The following is a 23587-nucleotide window of genomic DNA, read 5'->3' as shown; positions in this document are numbered from 1 at the left end:
TGTATGTAAACACATACATTTAGGATACAGTTTAACCTTCAGTCAAGTTTTTTCCTCTCTGGTTTTACACTGTTACCTTAGTGGCATTTCAAGATTCCACGGGCTTGAGGGGACAGAGCGTAGAAGGCTCTTCACTTTAACTTAAACGTAACTTACCTTGAGGACACATTTGTACCGGATATTATATTACATGGAATATTACCGGTTCAATATTCCACTGTACTCTCATGGTTTAGGCATGCGCTTTATGCAGTAACCTCAACTTGGACTGTCACTCAATACGCGGTTAGGATTCCGACCCAAGGGCCCCCGAGTGTGCTAAACCTCGACTTGGTCAATTGCTATTGCATCACTGACGTTACTATTACCTTGAAAGGCCTTTGTGGTAGATGAAGAACTGGCGGAAGAAACTTCAGCTACACTTCTTTCTAGAATATTCGACAGTTGTGTCTTCCATTTTGAAAAGCTTCGAAAAAGTATGTTGAGGTTTTATGAAACCTCTGAGCAAATATTTGTACAGGAAGAATATATTCATACACGAAGTTCTCAAAAATAGCTTATAAGCTAATAATATATAAGCGTAATGGTATGTAGTAAATAATTACTTTCTTAAACAAACTCTTAAACTAATTAGAGTTTGTTTGAGCCATTGAAAGTTATGTGAGATTGGGCAGCGTAATTGCTGCTTGCTATGTTTGTTTCCAGTTTGGTTTTTGCTATTGTATTTGGTTGTAATTGGTTGTGCAACTTTATACTCAAGCAGTGTGTATGTGTCGTATTTTTAATGTAAAATATTAAAAGTTGTAAGAATATCTAAATAAATAAATGTACATTATAATAAAACAGCTTTATACTCAAAATATAACACGGCTTTTCTTCGTAAATCTTTTTCGTGTTTATAAGATTTTAAATAGACATATAAGCCCTCTCGTCTGAGGTAAAACCACAAACGAGGGCTACGTTTGTGGTTTTTGTATTCTATTTGAGCTCACCGTGAAATATCTCACGGAACGTGTTCGTGTATGCAAAAAAGGAAACCGGGTTAAAAATATTTTCGGCCGGAATCTCTGCAGAAAATGGGTATATTTCTTTAACGAGAAAAAAAAATATCAAACGCGTTTGTGACATCGATGTCGGAAATTCCTTGCATTATATAAAAAGGCTTACACGGGCTGAAAAGGAACGGTAGTTGCAAAGCTACACGATGGATTTGCATGTTGCGTCTTCTCTTATTGAAAATTTGTTTTTAGTCCTTAGAGAGTGTCTCATAAATCAACGTCAAGTTCATATCTGGTGATAGATTACATATTCCTACCTGCCGCGTTGGAAATTATTTTCTTTTTTAAAGGTAAGTTACCTAGTTAATATTTTCAACGAGGTGGGATAAATTTGGTTGTTATATTAATTTTGAGTACTTTTACAATCAAATTCGTCTTTTTGGTTGTAGTTTCATCATCATCATTTAAGCCGTAATACGTCCACAATCGGACATAGGCCTCCTTCAGAGATTTCTAACGGCACTGTTTGGATGCGACCTGTATCTAACGTCTTCCGACAACCTTTACATGTCATCCTTGTAGTTTGATGCTCCACGCTGCGCTTGCCGGTCTTCACTGCAGAGCCTTAAGAACTTTTGTGGTATTATTCGTGGTAATATGAAAGTAAAAAATATAAAGGGAAATATTTATAGCCATAATAATAGGAAAAAGCGTAATAGATATAGATTTTTCAATAAATTTTCTGACCTGTCATCCAATTTTAGCTTGACGTTGATTTATGGGAACTTTTTGTCTTCTGTTGTGAGCATTCGAATTAATTTTTCTAAGGTCTAATTCTATCACCGTTTATTCTATAATTCAAAAGTATAAATAAATATGTTCTTGATTTCCAGAACGATGCTCCTAAATATATTGATGATTATTGTTATTGTCGAGAAAAGTTGCTCTAACCATCACGAAAGAACAAATCAGTTACAAAATCGTACTACTATAGTTCATTTATTCGAATGGAAATGGAAAGACATCGCTGATGAATGCGAAAGGTTTCTAGCGCCGAAGGGATATGGTGGTGTCCAGGTATAGTTCAAAATAATTTACTACGCATTTTATTTATGAATTATCTACATTAAAGTAATTAAATCTAGCTTTCCCAACAGACTTCTGGTTTGGTAGTGCAATTGATCCGTTGCAGTTCAATAGGATAAATAAACATGTTAACATCTTTATGGCTCATCACTTTATTCAAAGATTTATCGTTTTAATAATATTTACAAAAAAAGTTATATATAAGTTATTTCTCTTACACTGCAGTTATTTTCTTTAGTTCAATGGAGAACTTATTTAGTATTTGGGTATTAACAATTATAATATTATTATATTTCCGTTGTAATACTTAACTCGATCTTTGGAGGATGCTTGTAGTTTGCGTCAATCGGCTGAAAAAAAAAATAAATTAACGCAGGTAAGTTAAGTAAATAAAATCATAAAGAGAAGACATTTTCTTCTTAAATAAGGAAGGAAATAAATAAATAAGATCAAAACACCTGAAATAATATATAATAATATAAAACTTTTAACTATTCGCTCGTATTTTTTTTCTCTACATAACTTTATTCATAAATTAACAATCATATGAAAAAATAGCCCTATTGGTTTAGCTGTACTTGAGTAGTAGTAGAAGTTGCTCTTCGAGACAAAAATTGAACGTTTAATTTTTATTTATATAATTGTACATATAAGTAAATGATCGTATGAGGTCTTACCAATCTACTTTTTAAAATTATTTTATTAAGTTCTAAAAAATTTCTATTTTATGTGAACGTGTATTAATTAGGTAATATCAATATAGACAGGATTGATTAAAATTAGTTCTTGTCATCAACTATCGTTTAATGATTTATGGGTTTGCGTAAATTTAGGTAAGTAATTAAAAATAATATCCATAAATAATATCCATGTCATGACCATTAAAGTGTTAATTATTTAACGTCGCGCTAATGGACGTACTCGAAATATATACTTTTAATTTCCGGGAGTGTTTGGTGTGGTGTTGAAAGAAAAAAAAGGACAGCGTTTTATAAAATATGCTTAATTGAAACTACACGAGTAAATAATGATTTTTATTTTTGTGTATATTTACACAGATTATAGGTGTAAAAGTTTTAAAAGAGTAAATGTATACTACATTTGCTGTTAATTAATGTATGCTACACACTATTCTAAAATAAATGTTCTCAAATAACAAATAACGTAATGATAATATAGTAAAAAGCGTTATCAGAATTCAGATTACTACATATTAGAATTAATTATTGTTAAATATCTGTGGACTGTAATGTTAGAAGTTATTTGATTGGGCCCATTCAAATTGAATTTCCTAGTTATCACTTTATGCAAAGTAATTGGAAGTAGAAGAACAAGCTTCCAAGAATTTTGTTGTCAAATGGGCTATAGATTCATTCCTTTAAAGCTTTTACATGAATATTCGAACATCCTGTATAATAGAATTAAATATTTCATCAGTTACTAGCTTTACTTTGTCTCGAAGGGTTATGCTGGAATGCTGTGTTATACTACAGGAATACTTTCACATTCTACCGTAGTTTCAACGGTATTGGCGTAGTGGCTCAACATCTTAGGATACAGCTAGAGCTTCCCTCCCGTTATAATAAAGACGCTATCAAAATTAGATAGTGAACTACTGCGGCATTGGGGTATATGCGCGATCACTCGCGATCTGCTGCCAAAGCCTTGTAATGTTGGTTCGTAGAGGGCGAGGTAAAACCTCCTTCGACGTCCACGTCCGGCTCCTGATGCTTTGGTATTCTTTATCTTTCCTATCCGCGCCCTCCTTCTGCAATTTTCCTATACTTAACTATTTTCTTCAATACACTTCGAATAGTCAAAAATTACTGGCCCATCGTATTAAAAAGGAAATATAAAAAAAATAAATCGCCGGATTGGCCGAGCAGTTCTTGAGTTATGCGTTTAGTATTAACCCAATTGACACATTTGGCGAATTTTATATACATTTAGATATGCATACATTAGTTGAGCAGCGGTAGTTCGAGGAGAAAAGACTGACATGCGATTCTAGGTCGCGGGTTCAGTTCTCGGGATACAATCTTATATATTATTAATTGTAAGGATTTCTACTGCTCACAAACAAGAATCCAGGGGATTGGGAGCAAAGTCCTTTGCGAACCATAATACCACACTGCGATCGCTAACCCGTCTTTCAAGGCGATTATGTGTTACCTTCTAATAAATATCTTAGGGCACGCCTTGCAGTAGACGTCTATAGTTTGAAACAACACTCAGTTTAAAGTATATTTATTTAACGGATGATAAATGTCGTTGAAAAATTTGTAATTTGAAATTAAAGATTCAGGAAAATGGTACGTATTATTGGTATGGTAATAAACGGTGTAAGTTTATTAAAGTATGGAAATTTGTTTATATTATGAACCACACAGATAAGTTAATAGTTTTGACGTGTATATGTCATAAGAATAATGCAAGAAGACCTAAATTTGATATAAACTAGAACAATTCTATAATAGCACCATTCAAGGGTAAGCTACGGGAATTCCCAATTAAAAGTTATTTGATATATGTTGTGAAGGAAACAATATTTAGAATAAATAAACTTTTAATGACATTTCTTTGTTCAAAGAGCAACACTGTTTAAGTTGTCTTTTTAAAATTCGTCTTTAATATTAAAAAAAGGAATATTTCTGGAATACACTGACAACGAGTATCGACTTTAAATATACTCAAATAAGTAATATTGTATTTACTAATAACAAAACGTTTTCACATAGAGGTTTACTGTTGTTGTTCTTGTAAAAGAAAATACCTAACAACTAAAAAGTTTTTTATTATAAGTGTCTTTTATTCATCTCACACATCTGACTTCGCTCCTTCTTCATTTACTGTCCAAAGCGTTCTACTTTGGAAAGAAATTCTCCTCGGAATAAGAGAGCCAGCAATTCAAAAAGGAGGTTCGAAACCTATTCACAAAAGAATCGTCGAAACTGTCTCTAATAATGCTATGACACACATTATGTATTTATAAGAAATTATAAAATAAATGTAATATTTACCGAGTACATGTAGCAAATGTTTTTGTAATTCATTGACTTATGTTTTAGTTAAGTTTCTATTAACACACCTGTCTACTGATTATCTCTGTACCACTTTGGGTTGACTGGTAATGCCTGAGTGCATTAAGCCCGCCATTTAGCAAATCGTGAAAAGGGTAAAATTAATAAATTAGAGTATAGCAAACCTGTATTTTCTACAATAATATAACTTGCAAGTATTTAAAAATTTAAATTAAAAAATTGTGATGTAAAATATTTTAATAAACCAAAGTAAATTAATGAAAAATAAAAAACGCGAAAGTAGTACTCTGGAGGTAAAGGTGAAGTAAAGAAGGTGACGTAAGTAAGTAAAATAAAGGACGGAAAGGAATTTATGAAAATGTGACAAATAAAAGAATGAAAGTGTAAAAGATAATGTGAAGGATAAAAGATAAGAATTAAATTAAAAAAGTCAACAAAAGACTTACTGAGAACATATATTATATATCGTCCCTGCCTACCTAAGACAGGGGAACGTACAAAAACTCTTCTTTTCCTATTTGGACAATAAATCATGTGAGAAAGAGTAACAGAGTTACTATTTAATCAAATATCTGAACACATGTAGTTCAAAAATGTGAAAAAACCTTAATTATCTTTATTTTTTTATCGTTTATCTAAATTATTATTAAACCTTTATTAATAATGTCGATAAACAATTCCTAAAATTCTAACAGATTTCACCGCCTTCGGAAAATGCCGTAATCCATTTGAACAATGGTAAGAGGACTTGGTTTGAACGTTATCAGGTCATGTCCTACAAGCTGATAACTAGATCTGGGAATCGAGATGACTTTTTAAACATGACGACTAGATGTAATAATGTCGGTGTTAGGTAAGTAAATCGTTCTTTTATATTGTCTAATTTAATAGGTGCAGCTGTACTTAATAGTTGTTAACAGTAACTCGGTGGTTAAGAAATGATGTCTATAATCTCAGCGCGGGCTTTATCCCCGGCAGACAATAGGTTGTGCGTACCACGGTCAAATCTTTAATAATCCAGAAGCCCTGGATTCAAACTACGACTTTTATATTTTGGTATCTAAAGTATTTCTCAATGGTCTTAACTATGAAAACCTGTCTATTATATATATTTAGTGAAATAAATATAAAACAGCCTGTTAAATGGTTAATTCTTCTGCTACTTGTTATCATCCAATAGACGTACACTGCAAGGTATAGGTCTCCTCCAAAATCGTCACGATGATCAGCCCTGTGCTGCCCGCATTGAGTTACTTACCACAACTTTACCTATGCCGTCGGTTCACCCCACTAGGTGGCTCGTGGTCGTCACACGAGAAACTTTTGGTCACAACGGCCATCGGTCGCACGAGCAATGTGCCCGCCCACTGCTACTTCAGATGAGAAATTTTTCGAGCTAGGTCAGTGAACTTTGTTTTTCTGCGGAACACCTCATTTCTGATTAGAGTTAGCAGCGAAACACCGAGCGTAGCGCTCTCCATTGCTCTCTGGGTGACCTTCTTACGAGTCTCGCCGTAAGGGACTACGTCTCGAAGCCGTATGACATCACTGGTAACACACATTGGTCAAAGACCATCGACTTTTGGGCGAGAAATATTTCAAGCTTCTCGAATGTTGCCCATTCGAGTGGATTTGGCCAGTGATCTCTCTCTAAGTTGGACTTAAAGCTGGAAGGTTTGTTCCGGTATATAATTGTCTTCAACTTTGATGGACATGGCATTCCTCTCGTCTTGTCGATTTTAAATATTCCCACTCTTCTATTTTAAAAAAATACCCCTCAATATCCGATATCAAATAATAATCATTATTATTTTAAAAGTCTCACGCCGAATATGCCAGAACGTATTAAAGTTATCAAATTGTAATTGATAGTATTTTGTTTTTAGTTCCGATAAGAGTAAAGCTGTACGTATCGTAAAAATCTGATTTTTTTTGATAATTATTGAAATGCATTTTTAATCTGTTAATGAAATTACTATTGCTTTATCGTTTGTAATTAATAATGGATTAATTTGTTCTAGAATGTATCGAAAGCTGTCACTAACTGATGGTAATAGTTATGTGCTATAAATATAAATAAATATAGATCACAGTATCGCAGTGGTTACAACGATCGGTAGTCAAGTTTGATTTCCGGCAGATAAACTGTGTGATTAACATAGAATAGTCATTGTTCAAACACAGTAAAACAATATTACGCCAGGAAATGTACAAATTCTAGAACTGTAAATTTTAAATATGAGTGACATGTGCAAAACTGTTTAGTTGATTTCCGTCTGTGTCTCTTCATCCCATTTTCAATCCTTCTATATACCGTCACTGGTACGTTGTATGTGGCCAGCCAATACAGTAACTCTACTGTATTAAAATTTCTAAAGACATTGTCAATGACTTTCCTTCGTCATCTATTATTACTATTATATCTTTAGTTTTTAATTCGATGCCTTAGAGCAGTGCTTACCAACCTTTATAATTCTTTTTTCTTAATAAAACATTTCAATTGTGTGTATTTGAATAATTTTGTACATATTCTTAAAAATCTTTTAATTTTTATTCTATAGTTAATTTTCACTTTGATATGTACCTTGTACCAATAAATTGTTGTAGAAAAACTTAATATTTTTCTGTCTTCTGCCCACCCCAGTAATTTTTTTTTGATTTGTTTATAAAAATTAAAGGCTCTTACAAAAATCAATAGCACAGATGATATACTTATTTTGTAACTAATTAAATGCCTCACAAAAAAACCTTTAAAGATTAAAATCAGAAATAAAACTCATATAGGTATATGTATATGTATTTAAAATTTATTTTTGTATGAAATTCGATTTAAGACCATTTCGACCTACGTCCGAAGTTGCGGAACAGAACCCCGTTGTAGCTCGCTTCATCCACAAGCGTCGCGATACTGGATACGACATTCTTATATTAGTTTATTAATGGAAAAATAGACTACAATTATTGCAAAATATTAATATTAGTAAAAGTTTGGTAAAAGATCTGTTTTGGCTCCTACTTTCCAATATCACGAATGTGTAAATTAGTCTACGAATGTAGTCGGGACACTGACACATTCGTTGATACTGTTCAATGTTTTCGTCGCAATGGTCGAAATTGTCTGCTTGATTAAATTCCGTCCCGATGTTTAGAATTTCGTTAGAATAAATTATTGTAATATCTCTCTCCCATATTTCATTAATAACCGCATTATTGTTGTTGTTTTAACCTCGTGCTTATAATTGGTAGCTCAAACATTTTCTAAATTAATGCTTAAACTTCATATTATCATTTTATATTATAAGCACGTGTAATTAAAATAAAAAAAATAAAAATGTAAACTTTCACGTACTACGAGGGATGAAAGTTTTCGCATAAATGTAATACAGGTAGGGAATCGCTATCTAAGAAAAATAATGTGATGCATATATATTATGTTGTTGTTTATTAACTAAATGACCACTCCTCGTATCGTATCAAACGATAGAACAAGATTATCGTTAGTCAACGCCGCGCCTTCTATTAGCACCGTCTGAAGTAACAGCTTTTACAAAAAGCTTTAAAGAGTTGAAAATATAACTCATACGACAAAAAAAGAAGTTAGTACTTTGTAACCTTTTTTAATCACCCTGCACAAAGTGATCACTTTGAAACGTTAATGGCATCTAAATGAAAATTTTAATCTGTAGTAAACTGAATTTGAAAAACGCTTTTTACTGATTTTTGGACAGGGTGTACTACATAAAAATTGACAGCAATTTAGCCATACATCTCTTTATAGCTTTTATACCAACAACCCCATACGTCATTAATATAAAATGCTTAAGCGAACACTAAAATTACATAATTATTTATAAAACATCTAGCGCTGCCCACGCGACGATTTTAACCAATAAATATCAAACTAACAATTATCTAAGGTTCGTGTATATTGTAATCCGTTTTTAACAATATACGCAAACGAGACTGCGGTGCTTCATTTTCGCAATGTTGGCGGAATGCGAGGTCAAGTCGAACTGACAATCAAATTCAGGTATAAGGCTAGCTTTCTTTACACTCAAATCTGTCCTTTAAACAATTGAGTTCCACGTCTTATATAATTAAAACACCTACGTTCTGTGATCTACAAAAATGTTCTTTTATGTATTTTAGAATCTATGCTGACGTCGTAATAAACCACATGACCGCTGACGACAAGAGCAACACGGGAACTGGCGGCAGCACAGCTGATTTCGCCAACTATTACTACCCTGGAGTACCATATACCCGGGAACATTTTCACTCTCCACACTGCACTATTCATAGTTATAACGATGTTAATCAGGTGTGTTAATTAATTTATTTATTTAAGAATCGTCATCATGATATGTTTCAAAATGAGCAATAAGTATAACAATTTTTAATACTCGTGATTTTTCTTTTGCCTCAATTATAGGCGTGCACAAGAACATGAAGAGATAAATATAAAGTATTTAAAATTAATAATATAATACATACAAATATTTTCGCCAACTAAAATTATTATTACTAACTGAAAGAAATATTGTTTTCGGCACTGGTGGAAATGTGTAGAGGAGGTCTATGCCCAGCAGTGGATGTCCTGCGGCTGAAATGATGGTGAAGATGGTAATCACTGGTTTTTTCCTTTAATAAAATTAACATTAATAAGTCACACATATTCACAATTTTCATTGTATTATACAAGTGTTGTTGTGTTTCCTATGCTCTAATAAAGTACGTTTAATTTTTAACATTTACATCGTTTTGATAATATTCATTCTTTAATAGTTTCGTTTCAGCAATTCCTTCGCTATTTTTTTGGTGGCTTTTGTTCGAACTTCTAAAATTTATTGAATGATAATTGTGTATTTCTATTTATGAGCCTTGAGAATGGTATATGTATGGTATACATGTCTTTATTTAGCAATACTTTCTTCTTCTAGTCTATTGTACATTGCTATTTTTGTCATATGTATAAAAATAGACAATAATTCTCTCTCTCTTTATCTCTCTGTATCTCTCTTTATATATATATATATATTTATATATATACATATATACATATATATATATATATATATATATATATATATATATATATATATATATATATATATATATATATATATATATTTGTATATACGCTTCGTTCGTACTTTATTTACATTTTTTGTGGATGCTAAATGGACTAGAAGAAATAAGTCTGCTCTAGAAGACGTCACTGCCATATCCTCAGGACGTCTTTATAATAAGTTTTTAATCAGGAGCTGGTTTCAGGATAGAGTAAGGTTTTCGTTGTACCTTCTGTTTTGGAGTCTTCTTTTACGAAATTGACGGATCTTTAGTTCGTTGTGCCTTTACTACTCGTGGTGACGCGTGTGGCAGTCCAGGAGTATTTTACAACTTGCTAACAAGTGTTTAGTCATGTCCATTGCTTTTCCACATATATAACACAATTTCTTGGTACCGATACCTCATATTGCTAGATTATATAATTTTATATGTGAATTGTCAAATTTTAAGTCAAGTTACCAGTTATTTTCATCAAACATTGAGTCATATTGTAACTAACTGATCATTAAAATTTCATGTAAAATCATAAAAGCTATTCGTTTAAAACATTGCGAAATAATTCTTTTAAATTTATACCGAGGTCGATTCAAATAATGCAAGCTTTACGACCTTGCACGAAAGTAAAGAACATTATACGTGGAACTATAAAAATGTTTTCCTAACACACAAGAACATTAAGTCAACACTGTCAACGATTACATTATTATGGAACTGTGGAATACTTGACAAAGTTTAAACAGTCCGGCGAGCGATATCGCGAGCGAGGTCGAAAAAACTTTAGTCGCGACTTGCGGCAAAAATGAGCTAATTGTTTTTGTGTGAAATTTAGACAATAACTCGGGTTGCTTGTAATAAAATTTTTATCATGACAAAGTATAAAAGGGAACGATGTTTCTTTGCCTGTATTTGCCGTTTATGTCGGTATTACGCACTTTACTTCTGCTTGCTCAACAATAAATAATTCCAACAAATCGATAATCACCATCTTTATTACTTTTATTACGTTATGTTTGACAATTTAAATATAATATGAACTCTAAAGATTTCATGATGTAATGATGTATTTTGACTACTATCTATTGTCCCAATTGATTGTGGAAGGTATGTAGTTTAGCTTAAGGCTTAAGCGCACGCAACCTGCTTAGTAGTTCACGTGTGGAGCTAATTTAATTTATATAAAAGACTTTTTTCTTTCGATTTTTGTCTCCACATATATACATATATATATTTTATTTATTAATGTGCATTATGCATTATTTGTATGTTTGTATTTGTTTGTTACCACTACCTATATATATGTGGGATCGTCAGTCAGTCGTTCAAAAGAAAATGGTTGAATGCACAGTCTTTTATTTTATTTATCACACCGTAGTTTATAGTAAACGTTTAAATCGTGACTCTCTTAACTCTCTCATCGTTCTCTCGTTAAGTGTCGCCATGTAGTTGCGGATAGAGAGCATTCATTTACTGACTTATTATTGACATTTTTGATATCTGACACGAATAACAAAAATAAAAAATAAGTTACTCAACTTATAACATATATTTTTTATATATTATTATCACTCTACTATACTTCGCAAGGTATGAATAAATAACAGGAAAAAACTCCACAACAACACAACTTTTATTAACTTTAACACAAATTTATACATTAGATATAGCATAAATGAAATTGAAACAATCAAGCGACATCATAGCCAAGGATTTCTGTCATTTAAATATTCGCTTTTAATATGAGCTTTTTCCGTCAATTTAATTTGAACTTTGAATTTTGTAATATGGTAATGTTTTGCGGCATTTTATTAAAATATATATGATTCATTTTATATTATATTTAACATAATAATAACACATATCATTAGTATAGTGTATCGAATCTAAACTTAATACATGGTATCCATTTCTATTTATTTTATATATAACATTTATGTGAGCTTCAAAAGAATTAACCCCTTTTTACCTTAGTTTAAATGGTGTTTTGAGTATTGCTTTTGTATATTAAAGTCGTACTTAATATACTATAAATTTAGGCCATCTTTCATTGACAGGGTGATTGATTGTGAATGTAAAATAAAAAGGCATGAAGTGTATATACAGTTCATTGTTGTCTATAAACATATTTTGTTCGCTTTTCGAAATTAATTGGTTTCAGAAAATCGTTTTAGAAGTTCAAATTACACACATTCAAAGTTATTGTTTACTATATGTATCTGCAGAGTTTGTACTAACAGAAGTTATTGACCTTTTGTATTCGGATAGAGTTTTAGAGTGATTACTTTATGCAGGGTGATTATAAATAGGTGTAAAATCTGGAGCATTTCACATCTTTAAATCTATTCCACCTATAATTAATTAAAGCCAATTAATAAATAAAAAAATACAATATTTTGTGATTGTTTTGCAGGTTCGTAATTGTCAACTAGAGGGACTTAAAGATTTGAATCAAACAATAAACTACGTGCGTCAACGTATAATACGCTACTGCAATAACTTAATTAAACTTGGAGTCGCTGGAATAAGGTACTTCTACGTATGCCGTTGTTAAGTTCTATTTCTGTTAAGTTATATGAATCCATTGTGTTCTCACTAGAAACGTGACACGTAGCGTAATTCACTAAGCCAATTCTTATTGGCGTTACCATAAAATTCGAGGATTTGGTATTATGTGGACACTTATTATATCATAAAGGTTGAGACCTAATAACTCACTTCATGCCTCATTGTCAAGAGATCATTAGACTAACGAGAGTAATCGAAGTAGTTTCACGGATTGGCTGGTTGAACTGGCAGCGCGCAGGCTATATAGCTCGCTAAATAGCCGTTGGACTTAAACATTCTGGATTCGTGCTAATACTAAGAATATTAAGGTAATAAAAAGTAGACATTAATAAAAAAAAAAAACTGAAACAGATAATAATACATTTTCTGTTTCACTTTATTACCTACCTTACTTTCATTACCTGTAAAATTCTGTGAGGGAAGGCGACGAAAGTGAAGTGAGGTGTAACGGAACAAAGAATAAAAAGGAATGAAAGAATATGCGAGGAATAAAATAAGAAAGAATAATTGGCATTAAAATGGAAGAAAAATGAGGATGTAAATAATAGAAATTTAGGAAGCAATTATTATTGTTCTAATATGCCTGTGTTACCAAGAAAGAGTAGTACAAGAGTCGCACAAATACATACAGGATGCCCATGTCCAGTAATAGACGTGCTTCGGCTAAAAGATGGTGACGACGAAGTTATAATTTGTATAACACAAAATTTTAATTTAAAAGTACTGGCTAACATAGCAGCAACAGCCGTATTATTTATACTGTAAATGCGTTGTCACAATTTTGTAGACAAAATTGATTAATTTTCTTCTAATAGAAGAAGGCTTTATATAACCATTTAAATTAGTATGTAGGCGTAATTATTCAAATTTCAAAGTTAATTTTATCAAATCATTACACATGTCTTCACTAACTTATTCAAATTTTAACGTCCTTTGTTCTACCCAAATAAAGTCACCACTTTACGTTTCTTTTATATAAATATTAACTATATTTTCTTTTTAAAATGAAACTAGACATTGTTTATAAAACTTGAATAGAAATTTTACTGTTGAAAAATGCCTTTGTTTAACATAAGTTAAACGAACAGGTCCTCTAGTTATTATTAAATCATGGTCACCCTGTAGTAGTTAACAAGATTCCCGAGTATTTGACTGAACTAATTTCCCTCGATGTTGCAAGCACACGGGCTTGGGTAAACAGTTGCTAACAAAATTAAGCTAAGTAATTATTACTTCTGTATAATAACGTTTCTGTACTATGTCAGGCGTGTTTAATGTTGTTACTTGAAATAATACAGTCCCTTATTTAGATTTAAAGTATATCACAGAGCATAAATTTAGACGTAGTATTTTTACGTAAAATAGTTCTTGACTGGAGAACACAGACCGGCAAGAGATTGTAGAACTTGTAGAACTTTGTCCACACACAAGACAGACTCAAATAGCATTTGATGGTGAAAAATATTAGAAGTATAGGCAGCATATCGCAACAATTAACTATTTTTATAATCATTATCAACGTTTCAAACAGAGAATGTCCACAGCTGAACATGGACTACCTCATTGATTTCAAATTGGGACGATTTGAAATGGCATCACACAGCATCCTTAACAAGGTCTTACCGTACATCCTAAACTGCCTTCATGTCTTACATCTCCATCCAAGAGTTATCTGATAGAGTTCGCCTTGAGCGATAACTCCGCGTCTTGTACCATATGAATTGTTTCTTTTTTCCTTTATTCATAGTCTACTTTGTACAAAAAGTGTGACTAAATACGTAAGGTCATCTGTCTTCTTTATGGGTGAGTGTCTTAAGCCAAGCTTACCGGACCATGATCTCCAATCCGAACCATAAGGCGTCGACAGCGGACACCTGTTCTATACGCTGTGGGTTACCCACTAAAATCTTAAGTGGTCAATCTGCTGGCCTAATCGGTTACTTTGTCTACAGGTATCCCCTTTCCTTATTCGATCACGTATGACATTTAATAGCATTGCATAAATGTCATCTAGTCAATATAAAATCAAATAGTAATCGAAAAATGTAATTTATGTAATATATATAATAATTTAATAATAACAGTTATGAAACGCGTTCGTAGAACTAGAGGTGAAAGGTTCAAGATGTCCGAGTAAACTTCGAAAAGAATTAGAACTTGCATTATTATGGTAAAACACAAAATATAAGTAAAAATAAATACTAACTCTTCAAGTGGTTTATTCAGTAAGTTACGAACTCACAAGTTTGTGATAGTGTAGACGTATAGGAGAAATATTCTCAAGCTAAGACTGCCAATAAAAGTCTGAATACGTTATTATTCTGACAACGTCTTTCCACAACGCGTTGGATATTCAAATCACATCCCTTTCATAGTAAAACTTTATTCACAAATACTTATGTAAATCTTACCTTTGAAATTTTATGTCATCTTATCTTATACATATTATTACGTTATTGAGACCCACGATTCCAAAAAACTTAACTGGTTAAATTTCAATGTAACAGGTATATATATATATATATATATATAACTATATTATAATAATAGAGATAAAAATGAACACGGAAATAAACATGTTCGATAGTTGCTATGTAAACTACAATTCATAGGAAACAGCGGCCAACCTCGGATTTATTTTCAAAAATTACTAGAAGAAAAATTAAAACTTCAAAGGAGGTAAAAATGCAGAAACAAACATTAATTAATATTAATAAAGTGTTTTTATGTTAGTATACATTACGTATTTATCATCGCTGATCACTCTGAGCTTTATTAGAAAGGTCACAGTGCTCATCGAACCATGGAATGAGATTCGTAGATGTATAATGGTAATCGATATAGCCCAACGGATTGGCAAGCTGAAGTGGCATTGAGTATGTGACGTAGCGCGCAGAAAATATGGCTGCTGGAGCCTTAAGGTTATTGGATAGAGACACAGACGGCACGGCAAGCACAGCATAAAACCTCTACCCATAAGGTGGACACACAATCACGTTAAGGTCGATGGAAGACACTAGATGCTGACCCCTTTCTACCGGCCGTATTTTAAATCTATAGGGAATGCCTAAATCAAAACATTATCCTTGGACGACCTATTGTTGAAATAATGCTGATGATTATGATGATCACAAAAATACTTTGTAGTGTACAGACAGAGGCCTTTATTCTAATTTAAAATTCCTTTTTTATTTGAAAACCTTTTACGACGGGTTTTCATTAGAAATGTATGAAAAAGCCTACGCCATGCAGTGGACGTCTTACAGCTGAGATGATGATGACAATGATATGAGTGTGCGAGAATGTTTACAAGTGTGTTTGTGTGCGTGTATGTGTAATTTTCAGTTTACGAGTTATTGAACCACAGAAATAAGAGCACGATAAGATACAGTATAAAAATGGACTTACGTGCACAATTATTGTGTGATAAATTAATATGAGGTATCTTCCTATATAATATAATTATGGATTATAGGCACGCACTATTTGAAAATTTGAAATTTTGAAATTACGAAAAAATGCAATAAAAATTATTATTATTTTATCTACCACCTGACATTACATTACATTGAGTTTTTTTCAGAATAGATGCTGCGAAACACATGTGGCCAAACGACCTGCGAGAGATTTATAAACATCTCCATCATTTAAATACCGATTTTGGTTTTCCTCCAAACACAAAACCATATATTTATCAAGAAGTAATTTATTACGGAAATGAACCTATTAAACCGAATGAATATACACCCTTAGGTGACGTCACAGAGTTCAGGGTAAATATTTTTATAGTTACTATATAGTGAAGTCTTTTATTGAAGTTTATACACTTTAACCGAAAGAATGAAGCCATTTATTTATAAATCTTAATAATTAAATAATGTTGCACTAAAAATCGCCTCCAGTGTTTTCTCAAAGATAGTATTCTTAGTATTTGTTTCCTTTAATTTGGACCCCTGTTCGGGTGTATGCAGTCTCAGCCATGTTTCATGCATCATGTTTTCTTGTCTTTAGTCAAAAAAATGTTTGTTTTATAAATGTTTTTCTGTTTGTAAAACACTTCTTTTAAAAAAAAGAATAAATAGTTATTATTATTAGGTAGCAAATATTTTAAGACGAATTACGAGATCAAATTTGTAACATGCTGAAAGCTTAAATATGTTAGTTGAGTAAAAGCTCGCGAAACATCAAAAATCCATATTTGTGCACATTCGTTCCATCTTTTGCGCATTTAACGATCCGAGAAGTGATGCCATTAGAATAAAATTTTAAAGTAGTTTACATAAATATCGTTATGGATCGTTTCCTAGCGTGTAAACAGCCTTTTCAATGTCTTACAGAACGCTCTAAAGAATATTTCTTATAAATAATTGATTTAATACGGACATTAATAACTGAAAGAGCCTACCTGATCTCGAAGTGATTTACTTTCCAATTCAACGGTTTCGTAACTTCTCAGTATTCCATTGATTTACCGTGCGTGTTCCGGTGTTCCGTGTTCTATAACACCGTAGTGAGAGAGACCGAGTATTGTGCTCAGTGCCATCACCTACTAGACTCCTCACCATCATCAGCTTTTCAGTCGTAGGACATCTATTGCTGGACATAGTCCTCCGATATAGTTTTCCGATGATCTTAATATGATCTTTTGTTCATCATGTGGGTGGAAGTTTAATATTGTGCTTGTTGGTCGGTGGTCTTCATTCCCGAATCTTAAGGCTCCAGTGGCAATATGCTACCTGTTTATCTTGTGACATTTCTGTCTACTGAACTAAATTATTAATACTATTAAGGCTCCTTCAGAAGCCCGTTCAACAAATGAGCTGATGTTCGTTTTTTACACGTCTCAATCCTTTAGGTTATGCAGAGATTTTGTTGTCATACCTTTTGCCCCTACTTTTCTTTAAGGAAGGAAGTAAAAGAATATTTACGATTTCGCATTCACTGTGCGGTATTATCAGTTTAAATGTATATTTCAATGTAATCACCGAGTCATAGATTTACATTATAATAAGCACAAATGTCACTGACCTACAGCTATCGTACATTCACGCTAATTCGAAATCAGTATTTGAAGATACCATCCATCAATTAGAAAGTGATATATGAGACCTGTAATCATTTATATACTCTCGAAGATGCAGTCAATTTTACCATGTTTTTATTATTGTTATGGACTGTGATTTTACTTTTCTTTGATTTCACAGAAAAATATATATACCTACTTATGATGACATTAAGACGTTCATATTTATTACGAGTTACGTTTCTAAATATACATAAATGTATAAGGCGATATACATTATATTCTGGGAATCAAATACGGGTAGTGCAAGACTGGATATAGTAGTGATCATTAGTAGGGGCCTATACCTTGCAGTGGGAGTCTGACGGCTGACGTGCTGATAATGGTTAAGACTATGGGAGCAGGTAGCTTTTATGGTCCTATGTAAAATCTATGAGGGAGGCCAGTGTCCAGCTGTGGACGTTCTGTGGCTGAAATGATGGTGATCCTATTATTTATACGTAATGATTATTCGTAGTAAAATTTACACTGTTCAATAAAAACACTAAAAAAGATTTTTTATTAAATCGATAAAAAATATAGGCATCAGTACATTTCGTTTGAATATATAAATGTTATTCTATGTGTTACAATAAACCATTAAATTTTAGGTAGGCACAGAACTGAAGAACGTTTATCGGGGTCATAATGCGCTGAAATGGCTGGTGTCGTGGGGGGAGCAGTGGGGCCTGTCACCGAGCGACACCGCTTTAACTTTTATTGATAATCACGATACTCAACGTAGTAGTGACGTCTTGACTTATAAGGAATCTAAATCTTATAAGGTAAAGCTCTTAGATCTTTTAGCAAATCGATCAAATTATACTTCTTTAGTAGCAAAGCGAACATGATATACGTTACTTTTTTAACTAATAGAATACATCGTACACTACTTCCTTTGTATCACATTTATCACAATATATGCTACTTGATTTGTATAAAATCGAACACATATTACGCTAATTCTTTAGTAGCTATACGTTCACAATATACGCTACTTTTTGGTAGCTAATAGATTACAATGTTTGCTATTTTTACTTCAGCAAATCAAACACATCATACGCTACTTTTTTAACAGATCGGATACAATATACGCTACTACTCTTTTACCAAAGGAAATACAGTATGCGCTTATTCTTTAATAGCACATTGAACACACTGTACATACTCCTTTTGTAGCTATTTAATCACGACATACGCTATTTTTCTTTTAGCAAATATAACATGTTCTATTTGATAAAAGAAAAGTAACGTGTATAATTTTTGCTAGTTTTAGCAAATCGTATACAATATACCTTATTTCTTTTGTAAAGAGTCAAATACATTATATTCTAGTTCTCCTATACTAAATCCAATACAATATACTTTCCTTTTCTAATCGAACAATTTGTGCTACTTCTTTTGATGCAAGTCGAACACAATATACGCTTCTTTAAGCAAATCGAAGATATTATACGTTACTTCTTTAGAGAGGCACTACAAGGCTCTCTGTTTACGCCACTTATAGTCTGCTCTGCTTATTTCAGTCCTTAGCTAAATGAAATCAATAGTTCGATTGCATTCATGTTACACAGCCAGAAGCTTCCGCACTGCCTTAATCTTGTAAAAGCATCGTTGCTCTTGTTACGTGTTTAAGTTTAATTTTACTGTACCAGTCACGTATAAACTAAGCTTCCAGGTATATTAATTTCGTTGTTCAATATACAATACACGTTACATAAGAAACTACTTGCCGCCTCTCATACGAACTATACACCCAATAATATAATATAACTTAAAAAAATGGTAGGCAATCATCGCCCATTTTGACCTGTGATGATCTAGTTCTTTTACTTTACATAATTCATTTATTTATTTTATGTGTGTTTATCAGGTTCTATACGTAATACATATCAAAAATTGTGTTTTCTATACATTTATATAGTGAGTTGATTGGCAGCAAATAATGCAACTTACCCTTGAGAATTGAATCCTTAAACTTTAATTAAAATTTTTAAATATTTTTGCACTTGTACATTTACACAAATACACTTACACAAAATATAATACTTCTTTATGTCCTTTTTTACTTTTAAATTTGTGTTATCTTTTGTGTATTGTAAATTAAGGTGATAGAATTATTTGAAGTGATTTTGGTGCCCATAACATAGGATATATTTTCATTTTATCATAATTTATTTTTCTTTTCTCCACATTTAGAATCATTCAATACAATCCATGTAGTCTATAGAAATCTATGGTTAACCTTTCGTATTAATAAGTAACCAATGTATTTCAAAGTTAACTCAATCAAGCCACGTAAATTTCAACATAATAAAAAATAGAATTAAATCAGTTGTTTGTCTGAAAATATCTATATTTTATCAGTCTTTTTATACGTAAAAATCTAAGGCAGGTTCTGAACATCAAGTTGTTTTAAAATATCTATGGTATTGAATATTTAATAAAGAATCGTCAAAGTTACAATTTACAACAGTTAGAATCCTTTATGAGTCTGAAGAAGAAATTTAATATTTATTATAAATTTATATAAAGTTCAATCGTGATTTTGTTAACAGGCAGCAATAGCTTTCATTCTAGCCCACCCTTACGGCGAGCCCCGCATTATGAGCAGCTATATTTTCGACACCAGAGAACAGGGACCGCCTAATGACGACAATGAAAACATCATTTCGCCGACCATTAACAAGGTTAGAGGGACATTTCTTAACTTTGTTAAACGAATGAATAATAATTTTACTCTTTTGTTTCAACAGCTTAAACAGTCTGACGCAATTCATTTACAGATTTTTTATATTACGAAGATTAATGTAATATCTTTAAATTTTTATGGTAATTTTTATTATATCTACTCAATTTATTTAAGCGTGACTTAAGAGTCAAGAACTTGGTTGATGTTACAGGATAACAAAAAAATTTTTGGTTAAACTAATCTTTAAGCATTATTCACCACAAGAATGATGTTTAAAGAAACGGCTACGCTATACCATCGCTTAGGTTTTGAGGATACATCATCTCGGGTGTTTGAGATACCATGCCTCTGGGAGGAAAATTTGGTCTTACACCGTTCTTACTTACTAAAATCCCCTGGAATAGTCCTCTGTGCTATTGTGAGAATCTCCGACATTTTTATCCATAGTATCTCCAGCTTTTCTCTTTTGGATTGTCTGATTTGGGAGTTTAAGGACCCCACCCGCGACAAACATCATAGTTGTATCAAGTCGACGTAGCAATATAATATAATATAATATAATATAATATAATATAATATAATATAATATAATATAATATAATATAATATAATATAATATAATATAATATAATATAATATAATATAATATAATATAATATAATATAATATAATATAATATAATATAATATAATATAGTAATATAGTAATATAACATAACATTTATAGACAAATCCTTATCTCGTTATTATTTATCAATGAGATCTAATATGTAAAAATAATGAATTGTGCACTTTCTGGTATTAGGCCCTGTAAAATAGGATATTGTGTAGCATCTGTTGTTTATTTGTTCTCATGTAAAAGGTTTTCCACGTATATGTGTATAATAATGTTTATATTTGTATGTATACCCTAAATATCCCCCTCCTTCATGTCTCTCATCTCCATTCAAAGTTTGTCTGGTAAAGATCGTCTCGAGCTATAAGACCGCCTCTTATACCTCTATATGAGATAAGTCATTTTTTTAGTTTTTGTCTATGGTGTACAAAAAGTGTAAATAAATAAATAAGTCCGTACCGTTTCTAGATTGATCGATTGTCAATTTGAGTTCTTCAAAACATGAGCTCAAATTAACTGAATTCAGATAAGCCAATTTCATGAACAGAAAACTTTATTTATATTACTATACTTAATTAAATTTTCTTTGACACTGCAAAGGTCCGATGATGATGGTAACATGTCATTATCTGGAGATTCTTACAAATGAAATAACATATTTTAAAAACTATGATTATTCCATTTCTTACCATCGTTAATAAATAATATTAATTGGTATAACTAATAATTGATATCCTGTTATGCCTTTTTTTATTGGTTGTCAAAGATTTATTAGCTTGGGACCAGTTCAAGTGGTTTTTTTTAAATTTACTTTGTATAAAAAAGTAGTCGATTTTACTATTATCTTCAAAAGTTTTTCTTTTTTCCTCTCTATAAAACCTTTCTAGTAAAATAATTGAATTGTTTAAGCTTTCAAGTCTTGTGTAGTAACACATTTGGTGATTCGTTTCTAATAATATATTACGTTAGTAATGTTATGCAGATTTAGTGTAAATGTATAAAATAAAATTAAGGACGATACTTGCGGCGGTGGTTGGGTATGCGAGCATCGATGGCGTCAAATCTACCAAATGGTTGGCTTTAGAAACGCGGTAAGAGACACTGCGGTGAATAACTGGTGGGACAACGGAAACTGTCAGATTGCTTTCAGCCGAGGCGACAGGGGATTTATTGCTTTCAATGCCGAGACATATCCAATGAACGTGACGCTAAAGGTGAGCTTCTATTCATTCTATTTCACGTTTGATTCATCGCCAAGTTCAAGTTTCCTTTTTGCGACGATGCGAATAAATCTCGCTACATTCATTGCCAAAATAATAAATACAACAACGAATATTCTCTTTGTATCAATATACGAGAATAAAAAACTTTTTTTTCTTTGAATAGAAAACTACTGCATTGTTTAAATTTATAGACAAAGGTGACATTATTGTTTTGTGCCATTATTTGCCTTTTGTCTATAGTAGACATAGATATCGTGTCATCTGATAGAAGCCTACTGCAAGGCACACGCCTTCCTCAAGGGTCACCATGAGTATCGGTCTGGTGATGCCTGTATCCAGGGACTTCCTGCGACATTTACTACGTCTCCTGTTCGCCTAGTGGATGGTCTGCCCACGCTGCATCCACCGTCTCTTGTTTGCTACTCGAGAACCTTTCGGCCTCATTTGCCACCGGTTCGTCTATACTAACGGTTATTTTAATAGTAACAATAATTTTTTTATGTGATTAGTAACATTTCATGAACTAGAGTCTGATAAATTTAAAAGAATTGTAAGCATACGCTTATAAGTTATCATAACCGAGTTGTATAATTATTATCTAATTTTATTATTAAATAAAATTTATTAAATATAAAGTCTATAGGCTAAAGTGTAACGTCTGCATCCCTTTCCTAGAACAAGTTTAATAATTAAATTTTGTACTATGTCAGAGCTAATTTCAAATGACGATATATTAGATTTTAACGATTCGAGTATTGACCCATTTGGTTTTGTTGAACAAATAAAAACTACATTAAAAATCTTTTGCGTTTATAAACTGCTATAAGATTTCAAGTAATAAATTAAATTGTTCAATCCAAAAAAACTTGCCTTTTATGATAAAGATATTCGTTATTGTTCTATATTTAAAGGTGAATTTACACCACCACTCAAAAATAATGTAAAGTTATAAATAAACAATTATAAAATTATGATTTGTTATTATCCATTAGAAGTTTGTATCTCAACTTTCAGACCGGTCTACCGCAAGGGGAATACTGCGATGTAATCACGGGAAAAAAACAATTCAATGGTTGTACAGGAAATAAAATCTTAGTTAAAGAAAATGGAATAGCTGATATTTATATCTCGAACAGTGCGGAGGACATGCATTTAGCGATCCATATTGGAGAGGAGGTAATAACAATAGATAATAAGTAAGAAAAGAACCAATATTTAGCCACTTCCGCACATGCAGT

The 23587-nt window shown here is 32.0% G+C and overlaps 1 protein-coding gene across 1 annotated transcript; it reads left to right on the top strand.

Annotated features, from left to right (window-relative positions):
• Positions 1-1897: 1897 nt before the first annotated feature.
• Positions 1898-23549, top strand: LOC137933459 (alpha-amylase 2-like). Its single transcript, XM_068777416.1, has 9 exons — positions 1898-2075; positions 5821-5978; positions 9275-9446; positions 12603-12718; positions 16341-16530; positions 18431-18604; positions 20378-20509; positions 22140-22340; positions 23364-23549. Exons 1-9 carry the CDS (start codon positions 1914-1916, stop codon positions 23547-23549), a joined length of 1491 nt encoding a protein of 496 aa, XP_068633517.1. The 5' UTR covers positions 1898-1913.
• The last annotated feature ends 38 nt before the right edge of the window (positions 23550-23587 follow it).

The sequence above is a fragment of the Battus philenor genome, unplaced genomic scaffold, assembly GCF_028537555.1.
Source record: "Battus philenor isolate CCGP_79_NKW_IND1 unplaced genomic scaffold, ilBatPhil1.0.hap1 SCAF_13, whole genome shotgun sequence".
NCBI lineage: Eukaryota > Metazoa > Arthropoda > Insecta > Lepidoptera > Papilionidae > Battus > Battus philenor.
The sequence above is the reverse complement of the archived record's forward strand: the minus strand, read 5'-3'. Positions and strand labels throughout refer to the sequence as shown.